The following is an 18,465-nucleotide window of genomic DNA, read 5'->3' on the forward strand; positions in this document are numbered from 1 at the left end:
TGTATTAAAAAAAAAAAAAAACAACCCAGGGGTCTGAGCTGTCTGTGCTCCCTCCTCCCTCCATCACCCTGGCTCATAAGGTGACTTTAAGTATGGAAACTCTGGGGGTGCTGGGGATGGAGCCAGGGCCTTACCCAGGACACTACGCTGAGCTGCAGCCCTGGCCCTTTTCCTTTCGCTGCCCTGGTTGGCGTGAGGTGGTGCCATCCGGCCTGGCTCTGCACTTCCCTCCTACCTGAGGCTGCGTCTACATATAAACACCTCTTTTTGTAAATTCTTGGCTCCGCACCTGAGGGCTGGCACTACCTCCTCCACTGAGGTGGAGGGAGAGTGGGTGTGGTCAGCCTCCTGAGCTGCGAGGAAAACACCTCTTGATGCGCCCAGTCCCTTCGTGCTGAGGCCACAGTCCTGCCCTCACAGCTTCCTTAAACTCATCATGGCGATACTTCACAGCCCTGAGGTAAGTGGCCTCTGGAAGGCAGACCCAGAGTGGCCGGAGCCCAGTGGGTCCTGAGATGTGCCGCTGTACAGTCTCACTTACATGGACTCTTCCTTGGGTGCCACCCTGCCCAGGTCCTCCTGCTCCTTCATTTTGTCCGCTGCTTGCGCTTGCTTTTCGATTTCAGTGAAACACGTATTTGCCAGCTTCTGGGCTCCCAAGCTTCCTTTTTTGGCTCCAAGCTGGAACACATGGAAGATTACATCCACCCTGCTGTGAGTGGCGGACACTGACCAAGGTTAGGACCTGCCAGGCGCCGTGACGGGCGCTGAGGCCTCTACTCCTCCAGTCCCTACAGCCCTGGGAGGCTGGAATCATCGCCTCCTCGGCTTATAGACTAGCCACCCGATGTTCATGGGAGTCCAGTAACTTCGCCAGGGTCACACAGGGAGTGGCTGCCAGGGACAGAGCTCCAGCGTAGCACTGGATGGCTCTACAGACAACTGCCTCCGCCTCACAAGGCGGCACTGACCCAGAACCAGGCAGAAGAACACTCGGCCCGGAAGGACTTCATTAATTGTTTTTAGCATCATGTCAGGGAGAGAAAGAATGGCAGACGTTCATTAAACCATTTCCTAAGTTCAGCATTCATCCCACTGAACAAAAGCACATGTCAAAGTCACATTCAATATATTATTGTTCAGAGTAAAAAGCAAATAAAACCGGGCTGGGGAGATAGCTCAGCTGGTAGAGGGCTTGCCTCGCAAGCACAAGGCCCTGAGTTCGATCCCCAGTACCGCAAAAAAAAAAAAAAAAAAAAAGCAAATAAAACCAACAGGACAAAGGGATTCTTTAGCTTCAGAGATAAACCACCAGGTATTTTAAACATAATACTCACTCCTCTTTTAGCTTGGTTTGGCTTCTTTTTTATGATAGAGGAAACCTCTGCCAAAAAAATGAAAATTAAAATGTCAGACCAATGGAAATCAAGCATAATTCTTCTATATTACTGTGTCTGTTAAAAAATTTTAAGTTGGCACGGTGGTGCACACTCATAATCACAGTAGCTCTGGAGGCTGAGGCAGGAGGATGACGAGTTCAAAACCAGCCTCACCAACAGCAAGGCACTAGGCAACTCAGTGAGACCCTGTCTCTAAATAAAATACAAAATAGGGCTGGGGATGTGGCTCAGTGGTCAAGTGCCCCTGAGTTTAATCCCTGGTAATCCCTGGTATTGCCCCCAAATTATTTAAGATGCTGCATATTACTAAAGACTATAACGTTTTCACACTTTAGTTTCTCGCCCAGAAAGCTCACATACATGAGGGTAACACAGATCAACAGAGCTTGGTCAACACGGAGTCCTCTGCCTCTCCATGCGGTGTCCAAACTCAGAGAAAACGTGAATTCTGACTCCCTCGCTAAAGAGCAATGACGAGCTGGGACCATCCCACTCAGTACTTTTCTCAGGAGTACTTGAAAATGTACGTGAGAAAGAGTGCTACTGAGCTCTGCTCTTCAGAAACTTTAAAAACTATTCTAGTATTACGATTCTGTGTGTATGCTGCTGGGGATCAAACCCAGGGCCTTGCCTGTGCTTGGCAAGCACTCTGCCACTGAACCCCACCTGCTCCCTGGTGAAAACCACTTTAAAATACAAAGTCAGCCCAGCATTATGTGGACAACTAAAGCAGTCAGTGAGGCGCTTTCTCACCTCAGCTTCTACAGATGTTTATCATATGAGCCACTAAGAAACATGAAGCAGTCTATTGTTTTAGTAGCAGTACTTTCATTGCTTCTTAGTCTTTGGCTAAGATCAACTGCGGTAAAAATGTATGCTTTCAGAAAATTTTGTTTTGTTTTGTCTTTGCAGTAGCTGGATCACAGGAGTGTACCACTGAGCCTTGCAGAGATTTACTTAGAACTCATTTACTGAGCCGGGCATCGTGGCACACGCCTGCGATCCCAGCAGTTCACGAGCTCAAAGTCAGCCTTGGCAATGGGGAGGGGCTAAGCAACCCAGTGAGACCCTGACTTTAAATAAAATACAAAATAGGGCTGGGGGTGTGGCTCAGTGGTCGAGTGCCCTTGAGTTCCCTCGTTCCCCACTTCAAATCATTTACAGAATAATTCCAATCAAAGATTATATGTTTTGTTTCTAGAATAATGTTTAAGATACCCAGCAAAAGTACAATCTTAATTTTTTTCCCTACAAGGATGAGTATGTGCAGGCTGGGGTGTAGCTCAGTGATAGAGCACTTGCCTAGCATGAGTGAGGTCCTGGATTCCAGCCCTAGCACCACAGAAAAACATATTCTATGATGGGAAAAGAGTAGGAAACCACAAACAGCAAAAGATGATCATTAGTCCTAACAAGAGAACATGAGTAGAAAAGACACCCATGAATAAAACTTTCTATCACTTCCTTTTTCTTTTTAGGTTAGGGGTGCTTAATCACTGAGCTACACCCCCAACCCTTCTTATTTTTTATTTTGAGACAGTATCTTGCTAAGTTGCTGAGGTTGGCCTCAAACTTGTGATCCTCCTGCCTCAGTCTCCCAAGCTGCTGGGATTACTTGCAGGTGCCACCGTGCCAGGATTGCACCACTCTCTTAGATTTGTATTGCCTTTGTCATGTAACCTGCTTCTAACCTCTGATGGAAATGTCAGGAACATTTCTACAGTTTTTCACCAAGGCAGCTGTGTTTAATGAATACGCATCAATTTCAAATGATAATTCCTTGATAATGAAAAGTCAGTGTTTATCTATTATAAAATCAAAGGGAAGAAAATGCTGAGTTCTTGAGTCAACTGGAACGGCATGGGGCTCGGCTCTGCTCATCCTGAGTGTCCCCAGTCACCCTGACTTTCACAATTATCCAGCCGGCGTCTCTACCTGCCAGCACCTCAGTCCGAGTCAGCCAGGACACTGTAGCGCTCTAACGCAAGACAGTGAGGCAGAAGGCAGTCAGGACTGACTGTCTGGTTTTAAGCACATTACCTAAAGCAGCCTTCGCTGGGGCATTTAGACCTTCCACACTGGGTCCTTGCTCTGGTCCACCTGGAAATTTAAAACATTAATGTTAATGAAGAAATATCCTCAACAAACTTGTTCTGAATGTGTGATAATCCAACTTGCTTAGTACCATATATCTCATCCAATTTTGTCAGCTTTGATCATTTTTTTTTGTAGTTCCATATTCCATTTTATCATTTTTCCAGGGGGTAGAGGTGGGGATGGAAGCCAGGCGCTGGTCCAGGCTAGGCAAGTAGCTTCCTATGGAGCTATATCATCAGAACTTATCATTATAATTTCTTAAAACATTTTTTATTTTCAATTACACAATAATTATACACATTTATGGGCTGCAGTATGACACTTCAATGCATGTCTACAATGTGTAACGATCAGATCCATCATTTCAAACAGTTAGCATTTCTTTGGACTGGGAACATCTAAAATCCTCTATACTATTTTGAAATATACAATTAATTACTGTCAATCATAGCTACCTTATTGTGCTATGTATGACTTCAGAAATTATTCCACCTACCCAACTGTGCCCCACACCCAGTAACCGTCCTCTCTATGTGTCTACTCCCCACATCAGAATAATATTTAATCTGAATTTTTGTCTGTTTGCAGTGCTGGGGTTGGACCCAGGCCTCACCCCTGCTAGGCAAGAGTCTACTACATAAAGCAACGTGATTTAAAAGTCTGCCTGTGATGCCAGCAACTTGGGAGGAGGCAGGAAGATCATAAGTTTGAGGCCAGCATCACCAACTTAACCGGACCCTCTCTCAAAATAAAAACTAAAAAAAGAACTGGGGATGTAGCTCACTTGCTTACCATGCCCAAGCCTGAGTTCAACCCTAAGAACTAGGAAAAAAAAAAAAAAAGGTCCACCAAAGTAGAAGTGTATACTCTTTTTCTTTTTTTGGTACTAGGGATTGAACTCAGGGGGCACTCAAACACTGAGTCACATCCCTAGCCCTATTTTCTATTTCGTTTAGAGAGAGAGTCTCATTGAGTTGCTAAGCACCTTGCTGTTGCTGAGACTGGCTTTGAACTCTCTCAATCCTCCTGTCTCAGCCTTCCAAGTTGCTCACTCGGATTATAGGCATGTGCCACCACATCTGGCAGAGTGTATTCTTTATACTTTAGTTTTACAGAATAAAAATGTTAGTGGTCCCTTCAACTAATGTTGTTCAGAGTTTTACCTTATGATTTAGTGTTTCAAAGAAAAAAAAAAATTTTTTTTTTTTTTTGTGGTACTAGGAATTGAACCTTGAACCCAGGGGTGCTTTACTACTGAGCCACATCCCTAACCCTTATTTATTTATTGTACTGGGAATTGAACCCCAGGTGGTTTACACTGAGCCAAATCCCCAGCCCATTTTATCTTTTGGGACAGGATCTTTCTAGATTCCTTAGGGTCTTGCTAAGTTGCTGAGGCTGGCCTTAACTTGGCGATCCTCCTGCCTCAGCCTCCCGAGTTGCTGGACTCACAGGTGTGCCACTGCACCTGGCTTCTGGGCTACCTAGTACATATGTGCACTACATACTCAACAGGCATCAATATTTGGAAATTTTAACACCAGTTTCATTGATGATAGGTCAAATTCAGTTGCCAACAAATCTATGCTGTTTTCTAGTTTCTCTAAAAAAATGATCCTGGTTGGGAGCTATGTTAAGACTTCATTTAAAATATATTTTCCACTTTAATTTGGTTTTATTTATTACTTTAAAAATGGCTAAACAAAATGTAGTATGTCCACACAACAGAATATAATAAAGGGTGAGGTGAGTCCTGAAATACTCGTGACAAGCACAAAGGCCACGTGTCATATGATTCCACACCTGTGAAATGTCCAGGTTAGGGAAGCCACAGAGACGGGAAGCAGGCCAGTGGGTGCCAGAGGTGGAGGGAAATGGGAGAGTGTAAGGAGTGTGGAGTTTCTTTTTGGGCTGCTGAAAATATTCTGAAATCATTTAGTGGCGACTGTGCCACAACCTTGTGAATATACTAAAAATAACAGAAATGTACACTTTTTTAAAAAAGGGTAAATTTTGAAGTTTGCGAATTCTACCTCAATAGAGCTGCCATGTTTAGAATGTCAGCCGCACGGTGCACGGGGAAACGCTACTTTTCACTTTTGCAACTAAAACCTAAGCTCCAGCCAAGGCACTTCAACAGGCACACAGGGCCAGCTGAGTGGGGCTCTGCTCTGGGCACTGGGGGGGGGGGGGCAGCGGGAACAGAAGCACCTGCGCCCCTCCCCACACACACGCCACTGGGTGAAGCGCTTGTGTTTTCTCCTCACTTGAGTGACTTCAGTCACTAAGGTCACTCAAGAGGCTTGTCCCTTGCCACCCTGTGGGGACAAAGACATCCCAGGTAAAGCTCCACCAAAGGTCGCCCCAATCCTCAGCAGCTTGCGTGACCTTCCCACGGGGGACAGAGGTGCCTCTCTACAGTAAAAGCCTTTCAGGAGACTCACAGAACAGGACCATGTCTGAGTTTGGTCGCTTAGGTTTTGGTTAATAAAATGAACCGAGATGCTGGACCTCAGAGGCCACACTTAACACTGCGTCCCGTAACCTTCAATCCCAAAAGGCCTGCTATACCACTAAGTTGTAACAGTGACAACAGTCAGATTATCACTTGTACTTTCAGAGGATACATGGCCCGCCCTCCCTCGTTCATCAGGAAAGTGCTGGAGCTGTTTTTCTCTTCTCTTTAGGGACACAGGACTCAATCAACAGCTCAGGCAGATTCCACATCTTAAAAAAGGAAACTTGCAGCTCAGGGGAGGAGACACAGTGACATGCAAACTAAGGGTACCGTCACTTCTAGAGTAGGGTGTGCCGTGCCATGACGTGGACAAAGGACATGAATGCAGGAACTAGGAGTGCCCGGGGCTGGGCCTGGGGCTGAAACGCTAAAGAAAAGCCAACCCGTGCCAATCAGGGGGCAGTCCTGCATACTCAGCAAAACGGAGGGCAGACACAGGGGAGAAAGGAGGGTCAGGGGCCGCAGTTCTGATATGCGGGAAACAAGCGCTAAACTCCAGTCAGAGGTACGGAGTGTCTTCTTTGCAGGTAAAGGCGCAGGCACAGAAAGGAACATGGAGGACTGGGGGTCTAGCTCCACGGCAGAGCATCTGCCTTGCATGCTAAGGACCTGGCTTAGGTCCCAGCAGGGGCTGGGTGCTGAGGCACAGGCCCACATTTCCAGCTACTTGGGAGACTGAGGCAGGAGGATCCCAAGTTCAAGGCCAGACTCAGCCACATACTGAGTCCTTGTTTCAAAACATTAAAGAGGGGGGCAGGTTGGGGTTGGAGCTCAGTGGTAGAGTACCCCTGGATTCAATCCTCAGGACCACTAAAACAAACAAACAAAAACCCAGGAAGGGGCCAGGGATATGAAAAAACCTACAGGTTGCAAATAATGCAAAAAAAAGTCACATTATAGTTTACTACATGTTGAGGAACAGTCTTTTACCTATATGAGAATTGCAAATGTTTATCATTTGTCTTTATTTTTTCAGAATGGAAATGCTGAATAAGCACCTAGCCAGATTTATTAATCTTTTCCTATTATGAGGTTTGAATATGCACAGGAGGGCTCCCCACTGCAGGATAACAGGAAAGCTTCCCCAGTGTTTTCTTCTAGGGCCACCATGTTTCCATTTAAATCCTTGATCCTCTGGAATTTAGTTTAGTGTCAAGAATAGTTTAGTGTCTCCGTGGTGGAGAACTTGCTTAGCATGTGTGAGGCACTGGGTTCAATTCCCAGCACTGCATAAAAATAAATAAACAAAGGTATTGTGTCCACCTATAACCAACATAAATAAATAAATAAATAAATAAATAAATAAAATAAAATAAAAAAGGAATTCTGCTTTGTTTCATTCTTCTTTCCCAAAATGTCAGATTTGTGTTCCAATTCCTCTTACTAAACAAGTCACTGTTGCCCAGATGTGGAGTGCTTCTTCCTGACCCACCGATGTGTCTCCTACGATGCCTAAATCAAATACCAGCTCTCTGAATCCGTGGCTTGAGGGCGATCTCAGACATGCCAGCTATGACTTGACACAGGCTTCGTCACAGCTTGGTCCTTCCCATGGCACTATACCCCTCACATGGTTCCGGGCTCAGCCCATGTGAGCTGGCCTGTCTCATGCTACCTCTCCCCTAAGCTCTCTGCTTAGCTGTCACAAGTTCCATTCTAGTTGATAATTTGCACTAACATTCTAACAAAAGATGCTCAATTTTAAGAGAAAGGGATGACTCCTAATGTCACATAAGTGATTTTTAATATGTAAGCAACTTATATTTTATTTATAATAAATATCATTCTATCATATACTCACCAAATGTCAATCATTAGGCATCAACTATTTAGGCAATAGTTTTAAAATTGAAATCTTGTTTTCTGATTACACAAGTAGCATGTACTTATTACAAAAGTTCAGACACTTTGGGGCTGGGGAATGTGGCTCAGTGGTAGAGCACTTGAGTGGCATGTGTGAGGCCCTGGGTTCCATCTCCAGTATCACAAAAAAGAAAAAAAAAAGACACACATCAATGCTGTATCAAGCAAAAGACTAAAAATTCTTAGGAATTTCCTCTCTAGTTAACAATGTGGTATGTGCCTTCCAGATTGTCTCCTGTGTGTATGTTTTTCTTGCTTTTTTTCACAAAAATAAGATCATACTGCACATTCAGAAACCTTCATAATCTATCAGGATCTTTTTTGCCAACACAGAAGGGCTGAGTTTTTTTGTTTTTGTTTTTGTTTTTGGCACTGTGGATAGAACCCAGAGGTGCTTTCACTGAGCCACATCCCCAGTCATTTTGTTTTGTATTTAATTTAGAAACAGGGTTTCACTAAGTTGTTTAGGGACTCACTAAATTGCTGAGGCTGGCTTTGAACTTGTGATCCTGCCTCAGCCTCCGAAGCCACTGGGATTACAGGCATGCACCACCATGCCCACTTCACATCTTAATTTTAACAGTTTGACAACATGCCAATGAAACAGAACAGTATTACATGACAGCTCTAGGACCCCACCTTCCTTGTTTTCTGGAGTGGCTTCCGTGGCCCATGGTGCTAAGGGAGCTGGTTCTGGCTGTGTTGATGGCCGTGCTGTGCCGCTCACCTGAAGCAAGGTGAGGAAAGTCATTAGCAGACAAAGCAAGGAGAGTGACAAGAAGCAACCAGTGCAGGGACAAAAACCAACATTGGGAACAGTTACCTCCTGAGGACCTGCACAGTGGAAAGGACGATATTAAAACACGTCTACTCCAAACCCTCTGCTTCAGTGCTCAAGAGCTTTTCTATCCCACCTTTCTAAAAATAAAATGGGTATTCTGCAAGTGTTTCATATTCACAGGAAAGTTGCAAAGCTAGTACACAAAAGAGTTTCCATGTATCCATCACTCAGCTTCCTTTGACCCTAGAACTCATAACACAACTGTCAAAGCAGGAAACCATCACTTGGATTAGCTAAACTTCAAGCTTTATTTGAATTTCACCAGATTTTTCAGCCAATGCCTCTTCTGCTCCAGGGTGCCACATTGAATGTAGCTGTCATACTTTCTTGGGCTCCTCTGGTTTGTGACAGTTTCTCAGTCTTTTCTTGTTTTTTATGACCTTGAAACTTCTGACGGGCATTGGTCAGGCACTTTGCAGGATGTCCCTCAGTATGCTTCTCTGATGTTCTTTCCTGCTTAGGCTTGGGTTTTGGCAAGAGACCACAGAGGTGAAGGGCTCCTTTTATATCACGTCAATGTCACTCAACAGTGGTGACATTAGACTTGATCACTGGTCAAGTGGTATGTGCAAGTTTCCTGCACTGTAAAGTCATTTTCTCCCTGTCTATACACCAGTCTTGGGAGGTAACCCCCAAGCCCAGGCCACACGTAAGGGGAGGGGAGCCAAGCACCACCTCCTGAAGGGCAGGTGCATTCACATACATGATTGGGGACTCTATGAAGACTCTCTTCCCTCCTATCCATTTATTTGTTTACTCAATTACTTATTTAAACTAGTATTGACTCATGAGCATTTATTTCATTCTTTGGATTATTTGTTTGTTATTTCCACACTCCCAGAGTGCTGGGGACTCGAACCCGAGTCTCCAGCATGAGAGTCAGGCACTTTGCGAGATAGGCTATATGGCCTTCGCTTCATTCTTTGGATTATAATTCAATATGCTCATTTATTTTGTTGTTCTAATTGCTCTAGCTTTGAGTACCAGGGGCTCTTTCAGGTTGGTTACAGTCCTCTGGACAACACTCCCTTTCTATTTTTTTTTTTTTTTTTTTTTTTTGTGGTGCTGGAGATTGAACCCAGGGCCTTGTGATTGCAAGGCAAGCACTCTACCAACTGAGCCATAACCCTAGCCCCCCTGACCTTCTATTTCCAGCACCACAAGATGCTCCAGACTCTTCTGGCCCCAACAGCCTCAGCTGCCATTTCTCCACAGGAAACCTGGCTCCTTTTATGGGACAGTGATGTTTAGAAACCAAGATCTGGATACCAGGTGAGCTTGTTGTATCAGGCTGTTGCTCCCCAGGCCCCCTCTGGACAGAGCAAGGTTACCTGAAAGTATTGATCCACATACACACATATCTGTAGTTCTCTATCTCTGCATGTGTGTGACACACATGTGTATATATTTTATATACACAGCAACACGCAATTAGGTCAACGTGAATGAGATCCCAGGTCTAATCCGTACACACTGCTCATATTTCTCCTCTCTTCAGTCCATTGTTTCTATTTCTAACATTTCTCATCTGCTAATCATGGATATTCTATACCTAGTTCTTTGTCAAACAAGAGCAACATACCATAAGAGACTACCTTATCTTCTGTTTTCTGTTTCTTCTTCTTTTTTATTTTTTTTTTGGGTGCTGAGGATTGAACCCAGGACTTTGTGCTTACAAGGCAAGCACTCTACCGACTGAGCTATCTCCCCAGCCCCTATTTCTTCTTTTTTGGTAACCACTGACTATACCAATGATAACATGTGCAAATTATAACAGGAAAAAAAAAAAACAGTTTGGCCACTGCTATGGTTTGGATCTTAAATGTTTCCCCAAGGCCTGTGTGTCAGGGTTTCACCCCAGTCCATGGCACTAATAGGAGGTGGTAGACCCTTTAAGAGGTGAGGTTGATGACAGCTCTTCAGATCTCTGGGGGCATGGTCTTGAAAGGGATGTTGGGACCCTGTCTCTTCCTCTTCTGCTTTCTCAAGTCTGGCCTGGCCACCAGGGAACAGCTTTGCCCTTCCACACACTCCCTGCCATGATGTGCTATCATAGGCCCTAAAGGAACAGGGCACAGAGCACAGACGAGGACCTCTGAGCCAAAACAAATGCTCTGTTTTTATAAGTTGATTCTCTCAGGTATTTGTTACAGGAACAGAAAGTGACTAACAACAACTTATACAACTGTACATAATTTTAACTTGAAAAGTAAACATGAAATGAACAGCATGTGAGCACGTGGAACCCCCTCCCCAGCAGGACTAGGAGCAGGAGGACAGGATTCAGTAAATGTGCTCAGCTTTTCCCTTTGCTAAGGGATCTGGGGAAACCCACAGGAGCGGCACTGCTGTTCTTAGACCTTGAAGACGAGAACACTAGGGCATTTATGGAGAACTACCAGGTATTGAGCACTTTTTCTGTATTCACTTATCCTTTCCCATAATGGTCTTGAGGTCTAAGCTATGTTGCATGGCAGAACTGGGCACTGAGGCCCAAGTCCCCAGGGAAACCATCCTCGTTCTGCCAGTGGCTCGGCTGAGTTACTGCAGACTGCGAGGAATGTGTCCCGGCTTCCCCAGCAGCTCGGCACAGGCTGTGCCACCTCAGGACTGCTTCTTCCCGGACCTTCCTCCCTGCTCCTCCCACAGGCTGGAAAGGTTTCACACTGGAGCAGCAGCCGCAGGCCCCCAAGGGGAAGCCACACGTGGAGAACAGCAAGGGAACCCCACCAGGTGACCCGGGTAGCCTGCCCCTGGCAGATGCAAGTCGAGGACACGACCTTGCTCAGGTCACACCTCGGGTTGTCTGCAACAGCAGTTCAGCCTGTATCTTAACTGAAACAGGTTAAGTAGGTACCTTTTATAGCTTTTGGGAAAAGCACCCTTTTCACTCATGTGAAGCACAGTACGTACCTCAGGAGAGACTTGAGAGGCAAAAAAGTCTTCCTCCTTTGGTGGAGGGGACGAAGGTGGAGCCACACAGCTGTCAAGCCACAGCTGGAACAGAAACGAAGCAGCCTTAGCTTGGCGCCCAGCTGTGTGCAGGGCTCTCCCTCCCCTGAAGACCGACCTCCTGGTAGCTGCCTGCAGAGGGCCCAGCCAGCATTTCGCTTCCACACCTAGAGGGACTGAGCACCTCAGCTCCGGAAACCCCTTGCGAAGAGGACGGATGGAGGACTTCAGATGGAAGTAAGGCTCCGCGCTACAGCTGGCCCCCATGCCTGTGAACTCACCACTCGCTCTTATTTGTCACCCAAATCAGTGCACATGGTATTTTTGTGTTCATCCCCAGACACAGAGAGCAGCAAAAACCAAGCAGCAGAATAAGCACGGTGTGAGCCGAGCCAAGGCTGAACAAAGCCACCTGCCTCCGGGTCCCCGTGCTCAGACCTGGAAACAAGGGTCCTTTCTGCAGGCACTCTAGGACTATGGTTTTCACATTTTTTGTGCTTTTATTGCTAATTTCATTGTTTAAAATGGTTCCTGAGTGTAGTGCTAAAGGGCTGTCAAATGTCCCTAAGCTCATGAAGGTTGTGTGTGTCTTAATGAGAACATAGTATGCTAGGTAAGCTTCACTCAGGCATGAGTCACAGCCCGAGCTGTTCGTTCAACTTTCATGAGTTACCAACATATGCTAACTAGGCTTTATTCATTCACTCATTCATTCATCGTTTGCACTGTGGCGGCGCAAACCCAGGGCCCTGCACATGCTAGGCAAGGGCACTACCACCTAGCCGCTCCCCTAGTCCCTGCAATGAGCTACCCTCAAACAGAAACACGTGTTGATGAGTGATGAAGGAACCTAGCCCTGCAGACAGGCTCCAGTATTCGCTAATCCAGTATTCGCTGCCAGTTTACAGAAAACAACCACCTTGAGCAGCAAGAACCAACTGCACACTGCTTCTTATAAGAGAGTCCAGTGGGAGCTTCACTGTGCAAGATAAAAGTACCACGGCATGACCAAGCGCCGCCTACTCACATCGCTGCCGTGCTTCCGCGTGGCTTGGGAGGCCAGCGACTTGACCCTCTCCCTGTAGAGCTGTGCTGCGCGGCTGTTGTACTTGGCATTGGCGTCGTTGGTGGCACACCCGTGTTGATGGAAAAAGGAAGACTGCGGGGGACAGTGAGCAGGTTAATGGAAGAGACCAAGTGCACGGCTCCACACAGTCAGGGATCCGGAGCCACGGTAACTTTAACACCACCAAGAGTTCTAAAATAAGCCTCCCTAGTAAAATCCAAAAGTAACACGATACTTCAACAGAACTAGATATGAGATTTGCTTTGTGATATAAAGTCACTGGCTCTCACCCTCCATATAACTCTGTTTTCATATAACTCTGCCCTTCTGAACATTATTTCAGGGACAGTTTTGTACTTGAGACTTTTTTTTGGTACTAGGGACTGAACCCAGGGATATTCTACCACTGAGCTACATCCCCTGCCCTTTTAAAATTTTTTATTTTGAGATAGGGTCTCTCTAAGTTCTTGAACTTGTGGTCCTCCTGATTTAGCACTATTTTTAATTCATGAGTAACCACCTGCTATTTGAACTTCATTAAATGAGAAGTTCTGACAAAATGCTCAGGCGCCATGCCTACGTTACCTTGTGCAGCACTATTTCTCCATCAGTAGTGACAACAGCGACCTTACACAGGTGCGGAGATGGAGGAACGTTCAAACACTTAGAAGAAATGGCCTCAACCGCTTCACCAGGATTCACATCTGAATTAAAGCAGGTCTTCTAGAAACCTGCACCAGCCATCCTTGTAATAACCAAATTTGACCAAGGGACAGCCTGGTCGCCCACATCTCTCAGTTCCTGTCCAAAGCTGACTGTGATCATCCCATTAAATGCTCATGGCCACTCTTCCAAACGATCGCCACTGGTATCTACACTCGACAGGCGAGGAACTGAAGCACAGAGGGACTCAACAAGGCGCCCAATGTCACAGACAGTGAGAGCACAGCTGGGATATAAAGCCACGCAGACTGGTTCTAGGCCTAGTCAGCAGATCACTGCTTAAGCAGGAGCGAACCCTCACCTAAGCTCCCCCTCTCCCGGACTCCCCATCGCCACCTCTTCACTGGCAGGGGCAAGTTGCTCTTGGGGGCTCTGCAAACTTGAAAAGGGTAAGCTATAAGGACTAGTGTTTCAAACCCACAGCAACAAGGGCAGCAGTACTAAGTGACACCTAGTGTCTGCATAAAGGGGGTGAAAATGAAAAAGGAATCTGGTTACTGCAGAGCTTCATGGCCTCCAGAGTTCACCTCTACCTGACCCAATTGTGTTGCTTCATTTCTCTCATTAGGAAATATCAAATTCAATTTAAGTTTAAGATAATAAAATTAATGAAATTTTTCTGCTAAAGAGGTAATTAAGAAAAATTGTTGAGAAACATTTTGTAAACTAATTTAGACATGAATATAATTTTAAATATTAACCACCCTTAAAACTATAAATTATTTGAACTTTTTTTTTTTTTTTTTTTTTTTTGCGGTGCTGGGGATTAAATCCAGGGCCTTGTGCTTGCAAGGCAAGCACTTTACCAACTGAGCTATATCCCCAGCCCTATTTGAACATTTTTAAAAGTTACTTTTATATAGAAATTACTATTTATAAATTATGATATTTGTCTGCTATAATTGATGTACAGGTATATGTACGTATATGTGTGTTATATATATTAATTCATTTATTTTGTACTGGGGATTGAACCACAGGGCACTTTACCACTGAGCTCTATCCCCAGCCCCCCTTTTTTTTTTTAAGTACCAGGGATTGAACTCAGGAGCACTCAACGACTGACCCACATCCAAGCCCTATTTTGTATTTTATTTAGAGACAGGGTCTCACTGAGTTGCTTAGCACCTCACTTTTGCTGAGGCTGGCTTTGAACTGGTGATTCTCCTGCCTCAGCCCCCCAAGCCAATGGGATTATAGGCGTGCACCACCATATAATCATATAACCATCCCCGGGCCTTTTATTTTTTGTTCTGAGAGGGCCTCCCTAAGTTGCACAGGTGACCTTGAACTTGTAATCTTCCTGTCTCAGCCTCTCAAGTCCCTGGGGCTTACAAGCATGTGCCACAGCCTGGTTGCAAAGTACAGGTTTTTTAAATTGTAGATTTTATGCCTGTTTTCTTGTCAATGTACTTCTTTTGGGGGGGAAGGGAACTAGGAATTGAACCCAGGGGTGCTTTACCACTGGGTTACATCCTCAGCCCTTTTTAGTTTTGAGACATGGTCTCCTTATTAAGTTGCTAAGCCTGGTCTTGAACTTATGATCCTTTTGTCTCAGCCTCCAGAATCAGTGGGGGGAGTGGCCTTGCCATAGCTCCTGCCTTTGTTAATATACTTCTTTAAGCCTCTCTACCCTAAGAGGGGTGTCTTGTCTGTTACCACAGACCCAGCACCCTGTCCAAAAACTTTCTGCTTACCAGGCATTCGTTCAACAGATTTTTGCATAAATAAGCCCACCAAGTCTGTCTCTTAGCCCATATGGCCTCCCAGACACACAGGTGTTGAACTTCTTTACTGGTGTATTTAGACAGGAAGGGAAAGGGCTGACACGAACTTACAGCATTGGCATTTCCTCCAACTTGCATGCAACGCAGCTGAAACCAAGACCAGTTGGAATCCAACTCTGTAGACCTAAACAAAAAAACATTCCTAAATGTTAATATTTCTCATTCCCAGAATCAAATCACTTGGCTTTTTTTTTTTTTGGAGGGGGTGGTTTCCTGGGGATTGAAACCAGAGGTGCTTAAGTCTAAGCCACATCCCCAGCCTGTTTTTATTTTTTTTTATTTTGAAAGACAGGGTCTCACTAAGTTGCTTGGGGCCTCACTGAATTGCTGAGGTTGGCCTCGAATTTACAATCCTCCTGCCTCAGCCTTCTGAGCTTCTGGGATTACAAGTGTGCCCCACCATAACTGGTAAATGACTGAACTTTTGAAAACAAGGTTTCCTTGGGCTTCAGGTCCTATAGAAGTCTGCATTAACAGGGATACACACTTCTAGGATGTCAGGCCTTCTGGCTGGGACAGCAGAGCCGCCTCTGGCCCCTTCCTCTCTCCTAGAAGTCAAGGCCTCCATGGCCCCTGTGGCCTGCTGTCCTCTGCACTGCCCATGGGCAGGCCAGCAGCACTGACTCCTGTAGGCCACCTCCTGCAGGGCGCAGGGACATGTCGGGGTCATGGGGCTGCTGCAATCACTCCCACTGTTTGCTTCTCATCCTCAGTGGGTTATGAGCTAAAAAGAGATGTACCATTTGGGCCTCTTCCAGTCAGCTACCTACTTGCTCACTGTGACCCTCCTAGGAGCCTGCAGGATGGCATACTGTGGTCATCAGGTGGAAGGGACCCAGCCAACATCACCACCAGCAGCAAGTGGGCAAAGGCAGGGTTCCAGCTCCTGAAGTGAAAGCTGCACGCGCCCCTGCCCCAACCACACCTTAAGCCCTCCATCTCCGGTGTGACACTGACTCAGAGGCAGTGGTAGGCAGAGCCCTGATGATGCAGTGTCACCAAGGGATCAACGGCAGTGGGCCCTCTGTCTGGGGTGAGAGCTGCTATGGTGAATCCACAGGCGCCATGAGAGCAAGCGGGCCTGGCACTCCCGTAGCAGCCCTGCCCTGCACACGGCCAGACACGTGGACACCTGAGAATGGGACGTGGAGCACGCGGGGGCCTTCGGATACACCCAAATGTCCTTTGTACAGCCCCTCCATTGGCTCATTTCTCTGTCTGCTGGTGTCATCTAACTTTTGTAAAAGTTTAACTTCAAAATACGGCTACTAATACATAATGACGAATGCACTTTATGGTCATGTACAAAAAGTAGAACTTAAAACACACTGTATAAGAGATAGACTTTTTTTTTTTTTTTTTTTTTTGCGGTACTGGGGATCGAACTCAGGGCCTGATGCTTACGAGGTAAGCACTCTACCAGCTGAGCTATCTCCCCAGCCCAGAGATAGACTTTTAAAATAAAAATAAAACAAGCAAAACTCCCCTCTGTTCAGAAAGTCTCGCTTGGTAAAGGCAGAGGATCAAATGACGCACCTTCCAGTGAGCAAGCGATCAGCTCTTCTGAAACCTGCTCAGAAAGGTCTTGCTTAGGTACCACCTTTTCAGGACCACCTCCCCCTCTGAGTCACCCCCACCCCCCTCCGTGTCACAGGGAAGCAGCTGACAGCACAGCCTCTGGACAGACTGGGAGTGCCAATCTCAACTTCGCCCCTTGACCACGCGAGAAGCATTCACCCCTCTGAGCCTTACTTCTTTTTTTTTTTTTTTTTTTTTTTTGGCGGTACTGGGGATCGATGAGCCTTACTTCTCTCAGCTACAAAGTAGGAATAATTCTAATGTTATTTATCTCGTTCACACAGAAACCAAGTAAGCCAATAGAAGTGCAAGGACGAACACCACGGGGCCAGACGTCTTGTCAACGCCATCACCATCAAGAGGACTGGACGCCCTGCTGCGGACAGGGCAGGCTGTGTGTCCCCCTCGTGCTCCTAGGCCAGGGTCTGGTACATCACAGGCAGCTGAACGTGGGCTGTATTAACGAGTGTCCTCAAAGTGAGGCCCTGCCTACTCTGCCTTGCTCTGACCCTACAACTTCAGTTCTAAGTTACCTTTACAAAAATGAAGCCAAAAATTTCTCTGTGTATTTCTTAGAAATGCAGTTCTGTAAAAACTAAGAATGAATTGTTCTTCAACCGTGCTACCAGGAATTTCAGTCCGAACACTGGACTTCTAGATTAAAGTCTCTGGTGACGGTGGCTCTGAACGTGTCCATGGGAGCCTTAGGAAGAAACGTGGGCTCGCAGCACCTCTTTCCTCATGAGGCCATGACTCCCTGTAGGTAATTTCTTACCTTCAATCTAGATTGGGAGGTAAGTGAACACAGAGCGTGTAAGAAGAAAGTAAAGCGGGGAAGGCAAGAAAAGCTGCAGACCCCTCCCATTACCAACGAGGTAAGCAAGGACACAGGTTTTCCACAACCTCAACAATCCTGAGTCAAAATATAATCTTAAAAACTATGCAAACTAGCGTTACTTAAGGCTGCCAAAATCAGCACTTTTTTCTAAGTAGAGGATTTAAGTAGATTTCGGAAACTTATGAAATCAGAGTGATCCCGCAAAGTCAACAAAACAGTTTTCATATAATCAAAACTTAAAACAGAATAAACCTCACCCCAGTTAGCCCAGACTTCTACTCGCAGACAAGGTCTGGAATGGCTCCTGGGTGCCTTGCTATTTCTGTGAAACTTGCTTGACTGCTCCATACAGGGTCCAGAAAGTGTGCCTTTCTACACAACATGATGAGGGTGGCCTCCGGTGTCCCCTGAGCAGGCACCTGGCCGACTCTGACCTGGGGCTGTCGTGAGCGTGTGCTGGGGCCAGCCAGCTACCAGGGGCAGGGCTTGGTTTCCAGCTCCCACGGGGAAGTCTGCAGCCTGTCTTCCTATGTACATCATATTTACCCGACCCTCCCGCTCCCAACGAAACAGTGTGGATCCCATTTCCTAAGCTCACTTAAAGGCAACCTTGAGAAGAAACGGCTAGAGGGAGAGGAGCAGCCTGACACATGGACATTCCAGAACAGGTGAAGACTTCCAGCTCTCAGCGGTGGTAGGACTGGGGTCAGTTCAGCTGGGCCCAGCTTCCCAGTTCCATACACTCCTAACCTGCCTTGGCCTAGTTTACTGGCAAAAGCCATAGTTTATATTTTTCCTTTGT

At 46.1% G+C, this 18,465-nt stretch overlaps 1 protein-coding gene across 1 annotated transcript in view; it reads right to left on the reverse strand.

The window, feature by feature from the left end:
- The window catches only part of Arfgap3 (ADP ribosylation factor GTPase activating protein 3), a 44,337-nt gene that overhangs the window by 15,935 nt on the left and 9,937 nt on the right, over positions 1–18,465 (reverse strand). The window contains 7 exon segments of the mRNA XM_047550010.1: positions 542–681; positions 1,338–1,384; positions 3,441–3,500; positions 8,518–8,605; positions 11,633–11,716; positions 12,699–12,830; positions 15,299–15,371. Coding sequence (XP_047405966.1) covers positions 542–681; positions 1,338–1,384; positions 3,441–3,500; positions 8,518–8,605; positions 11,633–11,716; positions 12,699–12,830; positions 15,299–15,371 — 624 coding nt within the window.

Source organism: Sciurus carolinensis, chromosome 4 (genome assembly GCF_902686445.1).
Source record: "Sciurus carolinensis chromosome 4, mSciCar1.2, whole genome shotgun sequence".
In the NCBI taxonomy this organism is placed as follows: Eukaryota; Metazoa; Chordata; class Mammalia; order Rodentia; family Sciuridae; genus Sciurus; species Sciurus carolinensis.